The 24328-nt window shown below is 40.0% G+C and overlaps 1 protein-coding gene across 1 annotated transcript; it reads right to left on the bottom strand.

The window, feature by feature from the left end:
* Positions 1–23812, bottom strand: NIPAL1 (NIPA like domain containing 1). The gene is made up of 6 exons (XM_059067291.2): positions 23665–23812; positions 14670–14936; positions 9441–9497; positions 5575–5665; positions 3841–4001; positions 1–3284 (listed from the first exon to the last, which is right to left on the bottom strand). The coding sequence occupies exons 1-6, from the start codon at positions 23708–23710 to the stop codon at positions 2665–2667; spliced, it is 1242 nt and encodes a 413-aa protein (XP_058923274.1). The 5' UTR covers positions 23711–23812; the 3' UTR covers positions 1–2664.
* Positions 23813–24328: the final 516 nt, after the last annotated feature.

The following is a 24328-nucleotide window of genomic DNA, read 5'->3' as shown; positions in this document are numbered from 1 at the left end:
AAACCTCAGAATTTTCTTTTTAATTTCAAGGGGTATTTTTGCCTTTATGTAAACTTAACTTCAAGAAACTCAAAACTGAACTCCAACAAGCATAATTAAACCACATTATTTGATTGCAAATGAAAAACATACAGAAACATTAATTTAAAAGTTGTAAACTTTCTAAAATGAACAGTATTTATAAACATTTGAAAAACAGAAAATTTCATGATCATAGTTTTTTGAAACATTTGAAAATATTTCATATATATTCATATAAAGTACTTTTCCACAAAGTTTTGTTGGAATGTGAAGATTGCATTTAGTTTGGTTTTATTAGGAAAAATAAAATATTTTTGTCAGAATCATTTTGTATTGTTGAGATAGTATACTAATGGAATTCATTTTCACTTGGATTATTAAAAATGAGCTAAGGTAACACAAATTGAAAAAAGAAAAAGAATATATGAAAACTGGCAACTAATGGTCCTTACCTATATAGTACTGAGACTATGAGAATTAAAATGTTGATTCAAAGAGAACTAAATTGTATTAAATGCCTCAATATCAGGCATGATGCGGGTGCTTTCCACATATATGTATTTGATTTCGTACTCTTAAAACAAAAATGTTAATTTAATTGCATGTTGCCAAATCTAGAGGGTTTTATGAACATTCTGAAATCTGAACTAAAAATAAAATCATCAACCATTGACCTAAGGATAAAATTGTAATTTGAAAATAAAATGAAACTATTATGTTTATAGAATTAGGAAAAGCTTTCCATTTGGCTGTGTGAGGACAGCTTTGTGATCCTTAATGACATGTGTACAGATATTCACATAATAAATCTTAAGGTATCTATGTGAGATAACGTATACATATTAAACTATATACATATGAGACTACCAGTTAAGACTAACACAGTTAGTCTCAATACAGGGATCCAGCATTTTATTCCTCCTTAGACAACATCTTCCTATTTGGGAAAAAGTACTCTGGGTTTTGGATTTGCAACATTTTAGTTTTTCAATGCATATGCCCACCAGAGATTTTTAGAGTTTTTCAAATATTTCATTGTTTCTCAACATATTTCAGCTCATTAGATCTTTCTCAGTCTTTCTCCTGGGCGTATGTGTCAACACCAGTTCATTTTCCAACCCAGGGTACACATGGGTTCTTGTGTTACAAGAACCTTTAACCTGGGCACAATATACCAAGGGCAAAGCTTTGTCACAGGTGACATTGAAGAAATATCTGACACTAAGATACAGTTGAGTGGATGCTATTAATTTCCTCATCAAGAAGGTGTCCTGGAGAAATCAGCAAGAGTTTTCAACAGAAAAAGAGAAACTTAAAAGAATTTCTACAACTTTAAGACACTACTTTTTGAGAGAATACTTTTCTACAAACTTGCATTCATAGCTTATATATCTGTTATACAATTAAGGTGAAACAGCAATCAACACAGTAAACATATATTTGACCTGAGGTATCAACCCATGAATCTTCTACGGATTATCAATTTTCAAAAGTTTAGAATGCACTGAATTGCACTCAACACGAAACTATGCCGAAGAGACTGCCAGCACTTTAGGGCTTTGCAATCATCTCAGGTCATCACCGTGAAAATCAAACACAGTTCAGCCGATCTGGGGAAATCCTAAAGTCACTTTAATAGAATTCTAAAGAAAAGAATCTACTATTACCCAGAATAGACTTGAGGTAGATTACAAACAAACAAACAAAACTAATAACATTTGACATTAGAAGAGAATAATCCAGTCAACCTGAAGAGTTTTTGTTTGTTTTTAATGTCATAATTTTTTGGTTAGGATTTTTTTTGAGAGAAATAAGTTAGTCTAGAAATAGATAGCTAATTTCTTTTCCATTAACTCAATGAGAAAAGATTAATGGATTAATCTATCCATAAACGGTAGAGACCACCAAAAATGTTACTCCTGCCATGCACCTGGAGTGAGATAGGAAAATGTTATGTAGGCTTTAATATGAAAAGGTATTTTCCTGTAGTATTCCCTGAGTTTTCTAAGAAGTTAACTCGCCTTCCTATTCTCCTCAAATTCCTCAATAAGTTAACAATTTATAAGCCCTTCATGGGCATGTTTGTCTTACTCATTCTAGCCGACCAAGCAGCAGATTTCCAACATGTCTATTTTTTTCTTTAGCTACCTAGTTTAGAAAGAAGGAAGTTGTAGAAGGTGGGAGGCATCAGTGATCTCGCTTCTCAGTTTTAATAATTTGAAACTATGACTCATTAGAGAATGGTGACTGATATTCTGCTTATCAGCACACAGTTGTGTTTACCTATGAATTACTGAGAGACTAAGAACAGCAGCCAAAGAAATGAAGAGCCACCTGGCAGAGCCAAACATATTGTGACCAGAAGAAAGAGATTATTCTGAGAGTTATCTAACTCTTTGACTTCTTTCATGCTTAGGGAATATTTCAAGTTTGCAGAAATGAAAAACAGCAGAAGCCTTCTGGAGGAGGATCAAAACTTTGATTTTCAAATTTGATGGCCAAAAATAAAGGCATTTTTATTTGGCCTCATGTCTAAATTATTAGTTAGAACTTTAAAAATGCCAGCTTTCCTAATAGTTGTTCCAAGAATCAGGTATTCCTTCTCCTCTCCAAGTGTCTCTTAGCGGTTAAAGTTCAGGGTTTCTAGCGACTTTGATCATCAGTCCTGCTAAACAAGGTAATGTCATCATCAAATCCTGGGGCTGAACATTCTACATTCTCTAGTAAGACGTATTTGTCTTCATTGCCATTCAGAGAAAGGACTTCTTTCTGAGTAGTGGATGTCAGATCACTCCAGGTAATGTCAGTGTTTTTAAAAGCATGTAGAAGGAAGATGCCATTGATAATGGTGAAGAACCCACTCAAAGTACCGATGATATCTCCAGCATTCATGCCATACCATTCTTGGAATAAGATGGCGGAGCAAGTTACTACCATGGAAGTGAAGAACACATAATAAATTGGAGTCACAAGAGATGTATTAAAGGTGTCCAGTGCCTTGTTGAGATAGTTAATCTGTGTTGCCACTGAAAGCACAAGTACAGCCAGCAAAACAAATACCAGGGGATGCTTATAAATGGGCTTCCATTCCAGTAGTTCCTTAATGGCAATTCCCAGGCCCTTGACAGAAGAAACTGAAAATGCTCCAATCAATGAACAGATTGAAATGTAGACCAATATATTGGTCTGTCCTTTCTTGGGAGCTACAATCAAAATCAGCACCAAGGAGATCACAGTTATGATCACAACAAAGGAGATAAATCCTGTTAGGAGGAGAAAAGAATTGGACTTTAGAAAATGCTAACAGGATCAAATCTTTGTGAAATCTTGTTAGTCATGAGTTTAGGAGCCTAGGTGTTTTAGAAAGAGACGTGAGATTAAATTAAAAAACAGGAACAACAACAACATTTTACTGCATGGCTCTCAATATTTCACAATGGACTTTCACAGACATACCATTTGAACCTCACAGACATATCATTTGAACCTCACAGACAACACTAAGAGGTACAGCAGGTATTGTCTGACTGACTTTTTATTTTCAGAGGGAGAAAGATGTGAAAGTTTGGGTTGGAGTATACATCTTTTCCCTTTTCTATCCCCATCTCTTCCTTTCATTCTGTGGAGGGGAAGCATGGACACAAAAATAAGTTGTGTCACCTTTTCAGAAGACTTGTATTACTCGGTCAAACCATACTGTACCTCAACCCACAACTAGGCTTCTAGGAAGCCTATTACAATATTATTACCAATTCATTTGATGAGAAGAGAAAGTGGAGCAGAATTTGAGTAAGTGTTTCTTTTGGTTGAATCACAGACCTGGGTCTCTCAATTTCATTTCCATTTCATGCAGAGAAGTGACTTCCTCTTCTTGTGGGGCATGGATAACCATCACAGTTGACCCCAATATACTTAATATGCAGCCTATTTTCCCATGAATGTTCAAGCGCTCATTTAAAAAATAGGAAGACAACAGTGCACTGTTGGAAGAAGAAGAAAAACATCACTCTTGTTCAGTTACCTTTGGATTCCGTGGCAGCTCAGACGTCGCACTGGGGTGCGCACCAGTCAGTATCCCAATCAACTGATTGGAATATGCTATGTGACACTGAAAACCCTGGTTGGCTGGCTTCCTTCCTTCCTTCCTTCCTTCCCTCCCTCCCTTCCTTCCTTTCTGTGTGTGAAGTTCGTTATATATTACTAAATTTGTATCTAGAAAAATACAAGTAATTAATCAAGTCTGCTTAATTGTTTTTATAGTTAAAAAGTTATAATAGGCATTCTATACACCTGTAATCTTCCCATGACCTTCTAAGAGGTCCCACTCAATTCATTTTGAATTTCCCCATTTTCTCCTGTAAAGCCAAACAAAATGGAAGGACTTTTACATCTTACTGGCATGACACATTTAGAACATGTGTGCTCATGAATGCTTCACAGAAAGCTATACACCTAAAGAAGGATTACTCTGCTCAGGGCCAATATCTATCTGTTACACCCAAGTACAACCATATGGGTTGTCAAAATATTAAAATATTTCCTTACCAACTGCTATTGCTCTGATACTTTCACCTATTCACTGCTCCCACTATGTTGTTGCCATGGCCTCAGGAAGTTCTAGATTGGCACCACCATGGACACAGATTATGCCATCCTGCCGCTCAACCAGTAGGCTCACTGTGGCCCCTTCTCCTGATGCCCTGGCACTCCCACCAGGGCATTATCAGTATCCATTGGCACCCAAGACTATGGTCAATTACCAGGTGCTGAGAGTCACCCTCATGTGGCCACTGATGAGGACTGCAGCCTCAGCAAAAAGTGCTACTACCGATATCTACCATTCACTAGTAACCAGTGTTCTAGTGCTTTCTGTATGGACTCACTTCTCACAACAATCCTGCAAAGAAGGTGAAAAGAAGTGGGTAGGTTTAGTCATAAGCTTTCTTCTAGAGGTTGGTAATGAATGGAGATAAAAGGAAAAGAAAAAGACAACAAACAAAACACCTGCTTAGTTACAAAATAAAAGAGTTCATGGGCTCATGGAACACATTCATTTGGAATCATAATAAAGACCAACTCAGAAATATTAGATCCACTTTTTATTGACAGGAAAATGATTCCTGTTTCCAGTACTCAAAGAAACTAAGATATCTCCAAACAGAAGTATCCAGCAGACAATGCAAGAGTTTTAGTGAAAGTTGAAATTTAACCACAACACCATGCTTTCTAAAGTCCTCTGACAACTACGGTCATTAGCCACTATGACAACAGAAAGCATTAAAAGGGCTGTGGCAATTTGTTCAGGTGAGAGGGAAAAAAAAGTCTGCTTGGCTCCACTGAATCGTCACAAATAAAACACACAATTACTTTGTGTTTTGCGGGAAGACCATCTATTTCCTGTTTCTCCTGCTATTTACTGTATAGTCTTCTCACATTATTTTTGTGATTTTCAAACTTCTGTTTTGAGGTATGCTTAGTAATCTGTTTCTTGTGGGTTAAGTTTATCATGGTATTAAAATCCCTCAGAAGCCAAGTTCCTTATTGCTTACGTACCTTATGAGAACACTCAGAGCTCCCAGTGGAGTGACCAAGGTGGCAGGTGCAAAAGCATAAGCTGCAAAATTCGCAGCCTCGCCTGCTCCCACTGGAAAGCAAGCAGCAGTATTAATATAAAAGAGAGGCTTATTTATCCTATGAGAAAAACAACTGACACATGCAAAGCAGTAGTCTTTTATCCCAAAGACACTCATATATCTAATGGAAAGGAATAATTTAACTTTTTTAGGGAAGGTGGAGAAGGTTTGGTATTAAAAGGATAAACTGTAATTACCTGGTGATACAAACTCAATTAATGCAAAAAGTGGCCACAGAGGAATATCTATTTTAAATGACCTTCAATAAAGTTTTTAGTTACTTTAGAACCAGAAACATATTTGGTCACTGTGATAAAATCTAGAAGAGGTAGCTTTGGAGTAAGTAAGAATGATTGTTTGCTCAAGAATACCTACTGCTATGCAAATTAACAATAAAGCAGCTTGTAAAATTAGAATGCTTTCTAGAGATGTACAGTCTGGTAGGGGATAGGCAGAGATGCCTACCACGGGCCTGTGTAGTCAGGCACCTCTGGATTGCAGATGATCTACAAGTAAGTAACAGTATCTCAGTAGCTCAAGGATATCCAAGCAGCTCTTTGAAAGTCCTAACAACATGCTCCTGGAATCCTTATCTGAGGAACTCCAGGCTTCCATAAGATAGTGTGATGCAATTAACTTCTAGAGTGAGGGAAAATCCTTCTAAGAGTTGGGCCCTTGAATTGGGGCCAAATTATTCTCATGGGTCACAACTGAATGCTTGCCCACAGAATGTAGTATTTCACGCTGTAAACTGTGCCAAGAAGACACATGGTAGAGAGAGCTCCTGGAACAGATAAAAGACACCAGCACCCATTTTCTTTTTCCCTCTGGCAGCTATCCACTCTACCCACCAAGCCCGATCCCAGCCCCAGCCAAATCTACAGGAGTAATCAGCTTTAAAATATCATAAAACAAATAGAAACGTACAAAACGGTAGGAGACTGATCTCAAGAGCAACAGTGGTAGTTTTCTCAGAATAGTAAGTAATGAAATAAAATTCATATTTTTTGGCAAGATGAGAAAAATTTAAACATAATTTTTTTTTTTGGCCCATTTGGGTCTCCTCCCTCCCCTTTAGTGTGTGTTGTGCGCCTGCATTAACCAGACCTCCTTAGGAGATAACCTTCCTTCTTAATCTCATAAGGGCCCACTACTCTCTTTGTAAGCCCAGCTCTGGATTGTGTAAACTGTCCATTAGATGGCATTTAATGCCCCCTGTCTTAAGAACTTGTAACTGTGCTTTGATCTCTAACAGGCGGAGCAGTTCTGTTTCTGAGAGGCTGTTCCGGGGTTATAATCCTCAGTTCAGTGCAAGTAAAATTTTCCATTTTTTTCTTAGATCGACTGATTAATTTTTTTCATCGACATGTTTTCTTGAATACTTCACTATTTATATTTTTATCATTATAGGCAGCTTTCCAGGAAAATACTGATTTCATAATTAAAGTACTGTATGTTTGTCACTAGATAAAATCTCTGATGTTGAAGACTTGTGCTTTTCACTCTTCAGTACTGGCAGAAACTTTGTGCATGGTGAGACTACAATTACAAACATAGCCATATAATATTCTCCTTCTACTTTCATTCTGTTGTGTGGGTAGAGGGTGGAGAGATACGACAGACAGAGAGAGAGAGAAAAGGAGAAAGAATCATCCAAATATTTATTTGGAATCTTCCCAGCACAGTCCCTGACAACATTTACTCAAAGTACGAAAACAGATGTGAAAACACCTTAAAAGCTGAAAAAGCTATACAAATTTAAATTATTTTTATTCACCATACTGTAAGCAGATAGGGTATGAGATCCCCGGAGGAAAAGAACCAGATATAGCTTTTTGGCATAAGAGAAGCCATTTTAGGACTAAGCCTTTTTTTGATCTAAGCCTGGCCACAATGATTGCCCTGGAACAGGTCTCAGTAATTAATGATCTTAAGGGAACAAAAGAACAACCTGTTATCAGGCAAGAGAAGTAAAAACAGCAAACATGATAAATCAGTTGTAAAGACTCCCAGTTCTGTTTCAATGGTAAAGATTAGCCTGAAGTACTTCCTTGAGCTATTTTGCAGAATTTAAGTCCCCTCAACCACCAGATCAACTTGAACCCAAGGGACGATGATGTTGACCTTTTCTTTTTCTTTTTTACTTAATTGAACCATGGTGCTTCCCCAGCATATATAACACTTATTTTTTAGAAGTTTTTTTCGTAAGGTATCATAATACTTATTATTTTAAAATTTTTTCAAATTTATTTTTGGCTGTGTTGGGTCTTCGTTGCCGTGTGCGGGCTTTCTCTAATTGCGGCAAGCGGGTGCTACTCTTCGTTGCAGTGCACGGGCTTCTTGGTGGCTTCTCTTGTTGCTGAGCATGGGCTCTAGGTACGCAGGCTTCAGTAGTTGCAGCACGTGGGCTCAGTAGTTGCGGCACGCGGGCCCTAAAGCACACGGGCTTCAGTAGATGCAGCGTGTGGGCTCAGTAGTTGTGGTATGCGGGCTTTAGGGCGCGTGGGCTTCAGTAGTTGTGGCTTGTGGGCTCTAGAGTGCAGGTTCAGTAGTTGTGGTGCACGAGCTTAGTTGCTCCGCAGCATGTGGGATCTTCCTGGACCAGGGCTCAAACCCATGTCCCCTGCATTGGCCGTTGGATTCTTAACCACTGCGCCACCAGCGAAGTCCCGATGTTGACCTTTTCTGACCCTCATGACTTCCATCAGTTAATGCTTGGATTTTGTCAGCCTCTGCCCCAATTCTATGCTGACTTCTCCTCTGCTCAAGCCCCTTCATGAATATGCATGTACTTTTAGCTTAAAACTTTCCTAATTTTGCTGTTTGGGAAGACACTGCTTTGGGAAAGATCCCCAGTGTTCCCCTTACTTGCTGCAAGTAATAAATCCTTCCTTCTCCCAATCTCTGACTTGGTTGTGTCTTTTGATACCCATCAAGAGATAAACCCAGTTTTCAGGTAACAAGCCTTTTAGATACAACCATTTATTAAAGAAAAGTTATCCAATTCTTTCTTGTAACAGGATCTCAAAAATACTGAAATGTCTTACTTAGTACAGGAAAATCAATGGAAGTTCTAAGGCTTTTGGCTGCAGAGATGGCTGGAAGTAGTGTGAAACTACAATTTATGAGGTCCTTTCCCTGGAAGTTTTAGGCTTGGGATTTGAGAAAGTTCAGAGGAGATAGGAGGGAGATATAAATCTGCAAAAGTGCCTGAGGGCGATACACTGCCTTCTTACTGGACATCACATTAGAAAGTGCTTTCACCACATACAGAGTCTCATTTAATCCTCAGGGCAAGTCTAGGAGGAAGGAGAGTGCTGGCAACCTTCATCTTCTCTCCATTTGTTCAGAGCTAAGCAGTCCAAGGGGACTTTCATTTATCCATATTTTGGTCCTGGCCAGGAAAGTGTACCTACTCTATGCAGCGAGAACAGTCGCATATTGAATTAGGAGCTGGGAAAATGTGGGAGGGAAGCATTTTCCTCAATTGTTATAGGAAATAAAATACAAGAGAAGGAGAAGTTTGTGATAAAATATAAGATTTCAGACAATAACTTTTTTACTTGCATTCCAAAACAGTATTGAGAATGTGGAGGTGGGGGGAAGAAAGAGTAAAACTTAATTCTAAATACATGTGATTTATTTTATATGTAAGACATTATGCCCACACAAAAATTTCTAGACTTAAATGCCATCCTTACCACTTAGATAAATTAATCAATTTGAACAATTGCATGTACTTTATCTTTTTACAAGCAAACACTATCCTCGGCATTAAGGACTTACTTGAGAGTAATCCTGCCCACCAGAGCCATTCCTTGAGGTAAGAATATCCACCTTGTCCTAGGAAAATGATACAAATAGAAATTAAGTTCTAAAGTGGAGGAAGAGGGTTTGAGGAATTAACTTCTACAAAAGGTACCGGAGTATGGTTGGAAAACACAAGGCATAAGGCCTAGTCAGTATATCTCATCTTTAGCTTATTTACTTGGTCATTTCCAGTAAATCTTCCATCTAGAAATCTTCTAAAGCTTTCTTTATACTGCCTTTGATTTCTACACAAAGTCAGTTTTTTCATGTGCAGGAAAATTTTATTTAGTCATCAGGTTTACTACTGTCTACTGAAAAGAAATGCACAACCTGAAAGTTGAGAATTATACTTTATTCGGTGGACTTGCTGAGGACTTAAGCCCAGGAGGCAGCCTCTCAGACAGCTCTGAGCGACTGCCCTGAATAAGTAAGGGAGGAGCCAGGATATATAGGAGTTTTTGCAAAAACAACAAACAAACAAAACAGGTAGTTGGAACATCAAAAGATTACCATTAATTAAAGAAAACGAATTTAGCACTTTTCTATGTATGGGAAGATGCAAGAGTCTGGGCTCATTGAAATCATTCCTTTGATATGCACCTTAACTATCTAGGGCCTGGATCCTGTTTTCTCCATCCTGAACGCCCTCAGGGTGCATTGTCTGCTAGCGGCTGCAGTGGCTAATGGCTTGATGTTGGCAACACCCTTTGCTTACTGATATGGCAGGTTATTTTCTTTGTCCACACTATATTTATGCCATTCAGATGTGGACATAGAGTATTATAAGCCTTAAATACTTTGTTTCAGCCACAGTTAAAAAATTAAAGACAGAAAACCATAAATCATAAATTAGATTGGTACCTAAGGAGGACCTTAAAGGGTTGAAGATGGTTGACATAAGAGCTTTGAGATTTTTGGATAGTCAGTGAGAGAATAGCCAGCATTAGCCAGCTGGAATCTACTTATTCTCTACCTTGGCACATGAAATTGAATTTGTCTAGTCTACTGAAAAGGACCAAAACCTTTCCTAAGATATTCAGAGAGTTATCTTCCCACTCTGTAATTTGTGAGCTTAAGTCATTCTTCTGATTGTTTTAGAAATTGCAATTTTCTCACCAATTTTAATATACTTAACGCTGTGAACTTGACCTATCTGATTTTGTTATAGTTAAACTAAAAAGGATATATTAGCTGTGAGGATTATGTTGCAAAGCAGTTAACCATGTTTATTTGATTTTCTCCTTACAAAATTTGCAAATAACCAAATTGGAAAATTAAAATATGATTTCATATGCTGTTTTTTTTTTTTTTTTTTTTTTTTTTTTTTTTTTTTTTTTTTTTTTTGCGGTACGCGGGCCTCTCACTGTCGTGGCCTCTCCCGCTGAGGAGCACAGGCTCCGGACGCGCAGGCCCAGCGGCCATGGCTCACGGGCTCAGCCGCTCCGCAGCATGTGGGATCCTCCCGGACCAGGGCACGAACCCGCGTCCCCTGCATCGGCAGGCGGACTCCCAACCACTGCGCCACCAGGGAAGCCCATATGCTGTTTTTAAAAAACTTAATATCACAAATACTTTCTCAGCCCTTAATGACTGAATGAATAGTCTAAAATCTGGTCTATTATATATTATTATTATTAATTTAACCTGTATGAGACCATATATATATATGTATGTTTGTCTTCTGTGTCTGTGAGTCTGTTTCTCTTTTGTATATATATTCATTTGTATTATTTTGTAGATTCCACATCTAAGTGATTTCATATATTTGTCTTTGTCTGACTTACTTCACTTAGTATAATATTCTCTAGGTTCATCCATGTTGCTGTAAATGGTAAGATTTCATCTATTTTTATGGCTGAGTAATATTCTATTGTATTTATATACCCCATCCTTTTAAACCAATCATCTGTTGATAGGCACTTGGGTAGTTTCCATGTCTTGGCTATTGTCAATAGCGCTGCTTTGAACATTGGGGTGCATGTATCTTTTCAAATTAGAGTTTTCATCTTTTTTGAAAATATGCCCAGGAGTGGGATTGCTGGATCATATAGTAGCTCTATTTTTATTTAAGGAAACTCTATACTGTTTTCCACAGTGGCTGTACCAATTTACATTCCCACCAGCAGTGGAGGAGGGTTCCATTTTCTCCACACCCTCTCCAGCATTTATTATTTGTAGACTTTTTTGATGATAGCCATTCTGACCAGTGTGAGATGATACCTCATTGTAGTTTTGCTTTGCATTTCTCTAATAATTAGCAATGCTGAGCATCTTTTCATGTGTCTATTGGCCATCTGTATGTCTTCTTTTAAGAAATGTCTATTTAGATCTTCTGTCCATTTTTTGATTGGGTTGTTTGTTTTTTTGATATTGAGTTGTACTAGCTATTTGTATATTTTGGATATTAACCCCTCATTGGTTACATCATTTGCAAATATTTTCTCCCATTACCTAGGTTGTCTTTTTAGTTTTTTGGTGGTTTCCTTTGCTGTGCAAAAGCTTTCAGTTTGATTAGGTCCTGTTTGTTTATTTTTTCTTTTATTTCTTTGGCTTTGGGAGACTGATCTAAAAATATTGCCACGATTTATGTCCAAGCTTGTTTTGTCTATGTTCTCTTCTAGGAGTTTTATGGTGTCACATCTTATATTTAGGTCTTTCAACCATTTTGAGTTTATTTTTGTATATGGTGTGAGGAAGTATTCTAATTTCATTGATTTACGTGTAGCTTTCCAGCTTTCCCACCGCCACTTGTTGAAGAAACTGTCTTTTCTCCATTGTATATTCTTGCTTCCTCTGTTGTAGATTAATTGACCATAGGTGTGTGGGCTTACTTCTGGACTCTCTATTCTGTTCCATTGATCTATCTGTTTTTGTGCCAATACAACACTGTTTTGGTTATAGTACTGTAGCTTTGTTCACTTCTTAAGACAAATTCCTAGAGGGAGAATTATTAGATTTTTTTTTTTTTTTTTTTTTTTTTTTTTTGTGGAACGTGGACTTCTCACTGCTGTGGCCTCTCGCATTGTGGAGCACAGGCTCCGGACGCACAGGCCCAGCGGCCATGGCTCATGGGCCCAGCCGCTCTGCGGCATGTGGGATCTTCCTGGACCGGGGCACGAACCCGTGTCCCCTGCATCGGCAGGCAGATTCTCAACCACTGCGCCACCAGGGAAGCCCGAATCATTAGATTTTTAAGATATTAACATTTTTAAGCTTTCCTAAATTGCTCTCAGGAAAGTTTGTACCCATTTATATTGCTTCCACCAATGTTTGAGAGGGCTATTTATTTCCCAAATTCCCTTACCAACACAGGGCATTATTTTTTTAAAGAAAAACCAAATATCGTTAAAATAGTAGGTAAAACCCAGGAGTTCAATGTTACATAGGTGGTATATCTTGGGGTACTAGTGAAGTAACATTTACTTAGGTATGTTTATTGGCCACTTAAATTCTTATTGTGAGTTCCTTGTTTATGTGTTTTGCCTTTTTTCTGTTAGGTACCTATCTTTTTCTTATCGACTATAGTCACTCTTCGTATATTGTGACTTAACTACCCTTTGTCATATAGTTTGGAAATTTTCCCCACATGTCATTTCCTTTTTAGTTTCAGTTAAAGGTGTTTTCATGTAGGATTTTTTGTTTTGGGGTCAATCCAGATAATCTCTTCCTTTATATTGAATTGTTTCTTCCTTTATCTTTACAATTAGGAAGACTTTCTTTTAGGTTTAAAAAAATTATTTCATTTTAAATTTAACTCTAAACTATGAGGAATCTATTTTACCAAATGGTATAATGTAAAGCTCTCACATTTTTCTCCTCTAGTTTTTGCCAGTTGTCTCAGTACTTTTGATTGAATAATTAATCCTTTCTCCAGTGGATTGAAATGCCACTTTAAAAAATTGTATAATAGGGCTTCCCTGGTGGCACAGTGGTTGAGAGTCCACCTGCCGATGCAGGGGACACGGGTTCGTGCCCCGGTCTGGGAAGATCCCACATGCCGCGGAGCGGCTGGGCCCGTGAGCCATGGCCGCTGAGCCTGCGCGTCTGGAGCCTGTGCCCCGCAACGGGAGAGGCCACAACAGTGAGAGGCCCGCGTACCGCTAAATAAATAAATAAAAATTGTATAATAAATTGCTGTATGTACTTAAATAAGTTTTCAATTATCTTTTATTATTTTGTCTATCTTTGTTAATGCCAAACTGTTGTATCAATGTCCCCTCAATAGTACTCTTTTATAAACTTGTTTGCACAATTCATAGCCGTTTATTTTCCCCTATGAACCTTAGAAAGATATTTAACTCTTTTAGGACATTATTCTTGATAAGAATGAATAGAAAATTCATGGTTAATGAAGGACAGCCAAGCAGAGCTACACAGCTTCTGAAATGTCACTACAAACAGTAACCTAACTCTACTGTAATCTGTTTACTGATTTGACAATACTTATTGGGTGCCAACCCCTATGCTAGGGTACGTTCCTGCTCTTGTGAATCTACTATCAATAAACAAGCCTGTTGACAACAAGTAAATAAACAATTAATGTACAATGACAAATTATTCCAAGTACAATGAAGGAGACCCTTAGTGCAGTGACAGAGAATAGCAGGGGTAGAGGTGAGTGAAACCTCCCCAGAGATGATGGTCGAGGAAGGCCTTTCTGCAGGGGTGATAGTTTAGCTGAAGTCTGAAGGATGAGTCAGCCAAATGAGAGTCAGGCAGAAGAGAGCTTCAGACAAAGGAAAAGACCTCGAGGTGGGAGAGAACTCGGTACATTCCAGGAGCCAGAGAAAAGCACACGATAGTGAAGGAGGCTGAAGATGAAGCTGGAGAGGTAGCACAGGCCATTTTAGGCAGCAGGTGAGGTAAGAGACTGTGGGAGGATGTTTGGATTTTACTCTGAGTGCAAAGAAAAGCCACTGATATGTTTTAATCAGGGGAGTCGCCTGATCTGACTAAATCTTGGAATCTCAGACTAAGGCTTTGAAAGAAGAGCTCATCCCACACCCCAAACCTCTTGCATTTTAGTCTCACCCTAAAGGAGATACTACTGGCTCAATCCTGGAAACTGCTGAGAACAGTTGCTAAGAACAGGAATAGGGGCCAAGACAGAGACAGTGAAATGCTATTCCTGTAGCACCGTGGTCTTACAGTAGGATGATTTCTGCAGTTAGAAACTTGAATTCGTTAGTTGCATCCATTTCTTACCAGCTCTAGTAACGCCCTTGTTGGCCAGTTGTAAGAGGCCCTTTTTTTTCAAGATGAAACTGGAGCCAATAAAAATACTGGAACTTATTGCCAGTACCAGGCCTACATAAAGACTGTATTTGTTCTCTGCATTTGCAGAAATGCTCCAGTTGGTTATGCTGGAATTCAGGTCCCTGTAGAGGACAGGAGAAGCCAGCAGCTGTGACACACGTGTGATCTCACACCAAGCCTGGGAGGCATTCGGACAGATCAGAGACAGCACGTAGCCTGGAAAAGGGAAAGAGGGAAATGTCAACCGACGAAAGGGAGACACACTAATCTTTATTTTCTTTCTGCAAGAAAGAGAAACTTGAGTGGGCGGTGCTGACACACTGTTTTTTTACTGCCCAATGGGCAGTCTCCAGCACGTAGGCCACAGGCTCACAGACAGGTTCAGCTGGGCTCACACAGGCTCTTCAAAATGTTTGCAAAGTTGTTGAGTTGTTATCATGTAAACATGCGAGACTTCATATGAAAGTCTGGATTCCTCTCATAAAATGGAAGATCTAGCAGTACTCGGTTCTCTGCTCCAGCCAGCAGCAGCCTGCTGGAGCAGCATGGAGCTGTTCAGACCCGCTTGGGCTCAGCGGTTCATCACAGCCCTACAACGTCCACATCTCTCCTTCACGCCATCAGTGTGCCTCCGGGAAAGCAGCAGCATATGTGGCAACTGAAGGTGGGAAAGGGCAGAGCAACCCTGTGGGTCTAGAAATCACCATGTTACAGGAACCTGAGCCATCCCACTTGGGGGGTACGAATTGTGCATTTCAGAAAACATGTTTAAAAGCGGTTTTAGGGTTTCCCTGGTGGCGCAGTGGTTGGGAGTCTGCCTGCCGATGCAGGGGACGCGGGTTCGTGCCCCGGTCCGGGAAGATCCCACATGTCACGAAGCGGCTGGGCCCGTGAGCCATGGCTGCTGAGCCTGCGCATCCGGAGCCTGTGCTCCCCGACGGGAGAGACCACAACAGTGAAAGGCCCGCGTACAGCAAAAAAAAAAAAAAAAAAAAAAAAACTGCGGGTTTAGTTTTCTGGACCACTTTCCTAAAAAGAATAATTTCGCAGGTCTACTAACTCACTGCCTCCTTAAAAAAATAGAATCTAATAGACAAATGAATTAAATATCAGGTTTTTTTTTTCCTGAATAGGATTCAAATAAGCATGTAAATCCACTGAACCAGACCCATTATTACAAGTGCCTTTCTTTTTTTTTTTTGAAGCTAAATACTAAAACAGAATGAAAACATTTTACACTATCTAGGAAACTTTTTAGAATAGATTTATTCTCCACTCAAAAAGCTGCAAACAAGGTGACACCGTGACTAGGTTTTCTGACCATCTTCTCAACTTTTTTTTTACATTTAAAAGGCATATTTCCCTAGCATGACTTACCTTAAACAAAAATGGGCAAAGAAAAATTAATCAACTACAATTTTAGAATTAAGTAAAAAAAGAAAATCAGTTTTACATCTCAAAAATCTTAAGAGGGCACATGAACAGCTAAATGATGTCTTAGAAACAAAACTAAACAGGATCTATGCCTCCTGGGCAAAGCATTATGAAGTTATGTGAATTTTACCATATACACAGTTGAGAAACAACCATAAAGTTCAGGTCTAGCAAAAGGTAAAATAAAAATAATTGAATTCATTCTTTTCGTGATTATTATTTCATTTATCTCTGTAATTTGAAAATGAACCAACTTTGATCCTGTATACAGGATAAATTCTGGGACAAAACTTCTAAATATTCCGAAGAGAATTATATTACTTCAGGGATATTCTATGGTAACTGAGGAATTGTTCAGGCTGGTTGTTTTAGTAAGAATTGCTGCAAATTTTCACCTAAGCTAGCATCTAGCAATCTGTCCCAGGCACTGTTCATCTCATCCAACCCCTAAGAGTGCAAAGTAATTTTTGGTAGTAAGAATTTCGATTACATGAATTCTTGGGAAAACATCTGACTTGACTGTCCAGTAAATTCCACGGGTGCATTAGTGTCACTTACTATGTAGTTAACATAACCATTCCAAAACTTTATCTCTGGAAACAGTGTGGGTGGACCTCATTCCAATCAAACAATATTCTTTCTGAGCTGTTGACACAGCAAAATGTTTCCAACATTTTAGGGGGTGTGGAGACAGAAGGTGATAAGGGAGTGCAAATAATTTTTGTTACCTTTTGTAAGTTCTCATTGTAAGCGGACATTAATGTTGCAAGGTTATATTTTTAATACTTAAAAAAATTTTTTTTAACTTAAAGTTTTTTTTAATTATTATTTTTTGGCTGCGTTGGGTCTTTGTTGCTGTGCACAGGCTTTCTCTAGTTGCAGCGAGCGGGGGGCTACTCTTAATTGCGGTGCACGGGCTTTTCATTGTGGTGGCTTCTCTCGTTGTGGAGCACGGGCTTTAGGCGCACGGACTTCAGTAGTTGTGGCTCGCGGGCTCTAGAGCGCAGGCTCAGTAGCTGTGGTGCACGGGCTTAGTTGCTCCGCGGCATGTGGGATCTTCCTGGACCAGGGATCGAACCACTGCACCACCAGGGAAGTCCCAATGCTGCAAGTTTTACGGCAGGAAAAAGTAATAAAAATCTTGTCTAGTTATGGACCTTAGAACTTAAATTGTTTTATGTTTGGGGAGCATATTAAGAAGGGAGCCCACAGCAAGTATGACTGAAGGAGGGAGTGACTGGGGGGTTGGTGGGTGTGGAGTAGTGCTGGGCAGGAGAGGAGAGATGGGTGAAGCAGAATGTGTGGGCAGGGACTTTGGAAGGTTTCAGAGGAATTAGAGATATCTCAAAATCAGAGGTGGCTTCTTATGATTCTAGTAAGCAAAGTAATTCTCCAGAGTTTAATCCAAACCTTATTCAACACAGAAAATTGATTACATTACTCATTTTTCATTTTATTATTATTATTATTTTTGGCTGCATTGCCCAGGCTTGTGGGATCTTAGTTCCCTGACCAGGGATTGAACCCGAGCCCTCGTCACTGAAAGCTCGGAGTCCTAACTACTAGACCACAGGGAATTCCCCTTTATTTTTCATTTTAATAGACACTGTCAATAGCCCTCTCAAGTGTCTGTACCAGTTTACACTCCGGTCAGCAAACAGCATGATGTTGTAACTTCTTTGATGTTATTATATATTGTTCTAAATATTGAATAATTAAGATTTAGGAAATATATGTCAGTTATAAAGAAAAAAATAATTCAATACACACCAATGTATCAACCACCCAATTTGAGAAATAACAACTTAGGAATTCCCTTGCGGTCCAGTGGTTAAGGCTAAGGGCTTTCACTGATGGTGGAACTAAGATTCCGCAAGCTGTATGGTTTCAACTATCCTGATTTTCTGTCTAATATTTCTTTTCTTTAAAAAAATGATTTCCCCTATAAAATTATATCTTTAAATAATAAAGTGTTTCATTTGCCTCTTTTTGCACCTTCTAAAAATGTAATCATATAGTATGTATTCTTTTTTGACTTGCTTGTTTTTGAGATTTATCAATCTTGATGTTCTGGCTATAAGGTTTGTTTTTTTCCCCACAGTTCTATAGAATTCCACTGCATGACTATCTCACCATTAATTTTTCTATTTTATAGTTGGTGGACATTGGATAATTTACAGTGTTTTTGCTTTTACAAACAGTGCTGCTAATGTTCTCAATTATGTTAAACCAAATGAAATTGATGATATTTGACAATTTTTGACCCTACATAAATAGCAGTTTCATATGATTCAACTTAATATGTATCTTCTATGTACAGGTGTGAATGTTTCTTTACGGACACACACAACTTAAAAAATTTAAAACAAAGTTAAATTTTCTATAGGATTATATGCCTTTTCCCACCTTTAGCTCCATTACAAATTATCTATAGTCTTTGGCAAGTTGAGTCATCACTCTTGGTTTCAGTTTCTTCATCTCTAAAATGAAGGAGTTTGACTTCATGATTCTAAAAACCCCTTCCTTAATTTTGTGGTTTGATCATAAGCTATCTTGGTTCCCAGAGTAATTTACTTATAATCCTGGTAGCTCATAAATATTGTTGATGGATCAGCTCTAAATTCATAGGCACTTGTAGCTGGAAGACATTTTAAAGAAACTGATGCCAAGATATTAAGTGACTTTCCAAAATCATGTAACTGCCCAAACAGGGCCAGGTAACACAATTCCCAGGCTACTATTCTTTCTATTTCAGAAAAGTAAAAACATAAAGTACAAATAAAATCAGTTAAAATTTATTCTTGTTTATACAAAGATGAAATGCTTTAATTTTTTCAAGTCCTATTTGTCTATAGAGAATAATAATATATATTGTCCAATTATTACATGGAATAGGGTATCTTGGTTTCTGAGAAATCAGTGACTGCATAAAACTACATTTTTAATCACTGCAAGATATTTTCAATTTGAGAAAATCCTTGTCTCACCATCCATTCTACTGGGTTAGTTTGGATTATTATTCAGCAGTTAGTCACTTCCTTACCCCTCCCGACGAGGGCAGAGTATTCTTCCCTTGAGGTCAGCTGGGAGTGAATTGGTGGCCAATGGACATCAGTAGAGGTGATATAAGGAGAGGGTTCAAATGTACTTAAATGGTTGGGTCTACCACCTTGTATTATGGTTGGCTTTACTCTCTTGCACCTCTGTACTTTTCAGGAATAGAGCTTCCCTGAGCAGCTACTGCCCCTTCAGTTTGATCCCAGAATGAAAACATATGGAGCAGACCTAAGCTCATCCCACATTAAGGAGCCAAACCCAGGTGGGTATGTAGCCTGATGCAGAGACACCCAGGTGTACCCAGTCTAGAATAGTCAACCATCAGCTGGCCTACAGACACATAAGCAAGAATATATGATTGTTGCTTTCAGCCTTTGGGTTTTGGGTTGTTTGTTATACAGCAATAGGTGACTGATACACCTACCTATTTATATTAGCAAAGGAAAGAGTGAATGAAATCCCTCATGTCTCCTACAATTTGTTCTCCAAATATCAGCCAGTGTGAATCAGATTACATCACTCCCCTGCTTAATTCCCCATGATTTTTCATGGCAGTTATAACAAAGTCTAAATTCCTAATCCCGGACTTTAAAAAAGCTTTACATGCTCTAAAGCTTGCTCACCTCTGACATTACATTGCATTACTCTTTCTCTCTCTGTCATTCTCTGAAAAAACACTGGTTGTCTTTTCATTCTTTGATTCAATATATATTTATTAAGTATCTATTATCTGTCAGGCATTTTCTAGAAGCTGGGGTTACAACAGTGAGTAAAATAAAATTCTTGCTCTATTACATTCATCCTAATGGGGGTGGGAAATAAACAAGTGAACTAATAACTACAGAATATGTTGAGTGCCATGGAAAGCAGTAAAAGCAGCATAAAAGATTATTATTTTTTTGTAAACAGCATTGAATGGAAAAACCTCTCTGCTAAGGTAAATGTAAATGCCCAGACTTGGGAATTTGCTTGAGGGGGTGGGAGGAACTACATCAGCCAGGCTGGCTGGTGAGAGAAGAGAGATGGTATGAGATGAGGTCAAAGAGTAGCAGGGGACAAGCTCAGGTGAAATGAGCTTTTAGATAAGTAGGTCCAATCTTGTCATTTCTCCTTGCAAAATTCTGTAATGGCTTCCCTTTTCATTCAGAAAAAATCCAAAGTCCTCACCACAGTCTACAAGGGCCTCCAGCGTTCTCTGTAACCTCATTCCCTAATTTTTTCCCCCTCTTCCTTTCATAGGCTAAATTCCTTCTCACCTTAAAGCTTTTAAGTAGCCTTTACTTGTTACTTAGTGCTAGTAGTGGCTGGCATGGCTAACTCCTTCTCTTCACTGAGCTCTCACTTCCTTAGAAAGGCCTTCTCTGCCTTTCCAACCTAAAGGAATTTCTCACTTTCCATCGTACAATTTAATACTGCCAACCAAACAGACTTCCTCTTACAGCTTAATTATGGCTTTGTAACATCGTATATCCATATAACAATTTTATTTATTCACCCAACAAATTAGTTGTTGAACACCTATCATGCAAGGCACCATGTTAGGTATACATTCATGCAACACTTAACAACTTCTTATTGAGCACTTCCTGTGTGCTAGGGTCTTGTTCTAAGAACTGGTGAGACAGTGATCAACAAGACAGGTAAACAGGTCTCTGTTCTCATGGAAACTGACAATTTTAGTGAGAAAACAAACAGAAACACAGGAATAAGAGGAGTAGAATAGGAATGAGAAATAATTTAGAGCAAATTTGGAGCAGATAAGAATGAGAAATAAGTTTGAGTAAATTTGGAAATCAAGCAGATATATCTACATATGAACTCTGATAGGGCTGGGCAAGAAGCACATTATTTCAAGTAACCCAAATAAATATGAGCAGATACTGTTGATTTTATAAAAAGTTAAAAATTTGTATCTCTAAACAAGAGTGTCCCACTATCAGTGTGTTTGGAGGTCAAATACTCTATGAGGACTGTTGACCATCAGATTTCCTACATAAAGTGCTGCAAGTAATAACATATTGCTTTCTGAACAACATTTAGTGAAGAATTTTTAATACCTTAAAGCACTTGAATTTCAGCACTTAGGAAATCTACAGAAGGCTGAAAAAACAACTTCTGCTTTTAATCGTCTTGTAAAAATCTAGAGAAAATCTTTTTTAGTGTAACATAAAAGAAGCTATATTTTACATAGAAAATGCAGCTTGTCCTGCTGATAAAAGTTATGTTCATTTGGTGGAATTTTGAGAAATGTTTATGATATGGATTTTTTTTTAAAGAGTGAAATCTCAGGGCTTCCCTGGTGGCGTAGTGGTTGAGAGTCCGCCTGCCGATGCAGGGGATACGGGTTCGTGCCCTGGTCCGGGAAGATCCCACATGCCGTGGAGCGGCTGGGCCCGTGAGCCATGGCTGCTGAGGCTGCGCGTCCGGTCTGCAATGGGAGAGGCCACAACAGTGAGAGGCCCACGTACAGAAAACAAACAAACAAACAAAAAAAGTAAAATCTCAGAATCATTAATGTATACCACTGCATCCAAGAGGCCAGAGAATGGGGATGGACATCTACAGAAAAAAAAGAAAGGCTCAAATAATTTTGTGCTTGGATTGCTAATTATGAAAACCAATTATCTGGGCCTCTAGACCCAGACTGTCTAGGACCAGATTGTCTTGCAAATCCGTCTATTCTAGAACTTAGGCCAATGTCTGGCACATGGGACTCTTGTCATTTGAATAAATGAACAAATGAAAAATGGAGCCTTTACTCCATGTCGGACTCTGAAGTATGTGCTTCATGTGTAATCCCATCTGCATCTATTCCTCAGACTCTAAACTGTAGGAATTATTCCCCATTTACAGATGAAGAAAGACTTAAGGAGGCCGTCATAGCTGAGAAGACTGTCTGGTGCCAAAGCCTTATCTCTTCCCACTACTGATAAGAAGGATTCTGATTTCTCTCAAGTCTTTCCCACTAGCATCCCACCTAATTAATTACCACAGTTAATTAACCCCAGGTATTAAGCATGGAGCTTGAATATTTCTTGTTGGAACTAAATGCATGAGCAAAGCAGGAAAATAATCCCTAAATTCAAACAAGCGTGTGTAATTCACACATCCTCCTTACTTACAGATCCTTGGGTAAACAAGGGTGGACGTGTTAGTAACAGTCTGACTTAACTAGTTTAGGAATTCTTTAGACAAAGAATGACTATCTAGGAAATAATTCTAGATCCAGCTGCCTTAGTAACCACTTCCAAAACCTCAACTTCTGAATAGTTTGTGAATTGTTCAGGCATTTTTCTCTTTCTTTGTGTCCCTTCTTTCTCTTGGTGGCACAGTTTTGACTGGTTCACTGCCTTTTCCCCCCTTAAAACAACAACTCTCCGCATCAAGGAATAAGCTGGGAGAGCCAAGAGAAGAGAAAACCCGGGGAAGTTGCCAGCAATTTTGGAAAGATAGAGTTCTTGCCACGCCTCTCACAGCCCCCTCTCTCTTTACATCCTTACCGGGTAAAATAGAAATCTGCTTTTCTCTGGACTCTGTAAAAATTGAAAACTGTCATTTCATATGATACACACTGTCCGCCCGCGCCCACTCCCCGCCGCCGCAGCCGTGCCCCTACTTTTATCCGGGCTCACGCACGCGTTTGGTATTGAGACTGTAGAAAGCCTGCGAGTGTTGTAAACACCTGGCACAGGGCAAGGGGCGGCGCCCTAAGAGTTTACAGGACGCAGGTGGCGGCTGAAACCCCAGACTAGAAAAGCAGTGAGAAACCTACAAATGGGTGCACCCAGTTCCCGGTCTCTTCCTCTGTCCTGCTTTCGCCTTAAGCAGCCAAGAAGTGACTTCACAGCGAGTCAGACGCGAGGCTACTGGGGTTGGAGGCGTTTTCATCACAAAGGAAGTGGAGAGAGGTGGGCAGCCCAGGTTTGTCCAGAGCCCTCCCCCCGGAGGGGGGGGCGGGGGTGGTCCAGGGTGCCTGACCCTGCACCGTGTTTGACCCTCGCCAAGCCAGCGCTGGACGCAAGACTGGACTCCCGTCCGGTCCGCGGGCACGCCCTCTGCCCATTGGATGACGTTGACCGCGGACTCTGGAAGTGAGTCCGAGTCAGTGGAAGCGTCTTTTTCAGATGAGACTTGAGAGTCTTCCTACAGCACCCTGATTACCCAGTCACGACACTCAGCTCCCCGTAATTTACATGGATCTGTCTTCCGGACCAGGGTGGGAGCCACGTATGTCTTGTTCGACTCCGGCATCCCCACAGAGTCTGGCATATTGCAGGCACCGATAAATACTTGTTGACCGGCTGCCTGGCGGAATGACTGAATGAATAAATGCATGAATGAGCGCGTGAAGAGTCGGCGTATCCCTTTCTGGTCTCCACAAGTACCCGGGACCGCCCGCCCGTTCTCATCGCCACCCGAACGCCAGATCCTCCGGCTCTGGGCAGACACTCACCTTCTCGGCAGGGCTCTCCGGGCGGCAGCCTCACCTGTCCCCCCATGGCCCCCGACGAGGTTTCCCGGGCACAGAAACTCGCTCCTCACCCACCTGTGCTTCTCCTCCGCATGGATCAGCGTTGGGGCGGAGCTGCGGGTCTCGGACTGGTGCGCGCTGACCCCAGCCCCTGGCAGTCTCAGCCATTGGGGACGGCGGGGTGGGGCCTCCGCGCAAGCCCCACCCCCGAGGTCCGAGGCTTGGGTGCTCATGCTCGCCGAGCTGGCTGCGGCTGCGGTGCAGGGGCAGAGGTGTGTAGCTGGTGCGAGCGCCGACCGCCACGCGGGACAACTGCGGGAGCCAAGCAGTACAGAAGCACAGACACACTTTACAGGATAAAGGCGTCTCTCGGAGCGTGGAGGCCACCGAGCTAACTCCTTGGGAATTTAGCGGCGTAAAAGTCTGTGCTGAGGCCCCCTTCTGGCTTCTCCGGGTCGGGATGTCTCCTGCCTTTGGATTCTGAGTGCCCTGCTTTGTGTGTTTGCGGCTTTGTAGGGAAGTTGTGGCCACTGGGATTCTGCTCTGATTACCATGCTGAAGTTTATTCTCAGGGCTTGACAATAGACTTTGCCGTTTTGCGCTAGTATCAGCTTCTCCTGCGGTCCCTCGGTTTCAAACTCCCACC

Source organism: Kogia breviceps, chromosome 6, assembly GCF_026419965.1.
Source record: "Kogia breviceps isolate mKogBre1 chromosome 6, mKogBre1 haplotype 1, whole genome shotgun sequence".
Taxonomy (NCBI): Eukaryota; Metazoa; Chordata; class Mammalia; order Artiodactyla; family Physeteridae; genus Kogia; species Kogia breviceps.
Note: the sequence above shows the minus strand (reverse complement) of the source record. Positions and strands in the feature narration are given on the sequence as shown.

Bases quoted from the DNA above. Each gene is read 5' to 3' on its own strand.
- NIPAL1 (XM_059067291.2), bottom strand. From the start codon at position 23,710: ATGGGGGGACAGGTGAGGCTGCCGCCCGGAGAGCCCTGCCGAGAAG. The intron at 14,937-23,664 runs GTGAGTGTCTGC...TCCCTTTTCCAG, and splicing joins CGGAGAGCCCTGCCGAGAAG to GCTACGTGCTGTCTCTGATC. The intron at 9,498-14,669 runs GTAAGAAATGGA...TCATTTTCCTAG, and splicing joins CAAGGGCGTTACTAGAGCTG to GACAAGGTGGATATTCTTAC.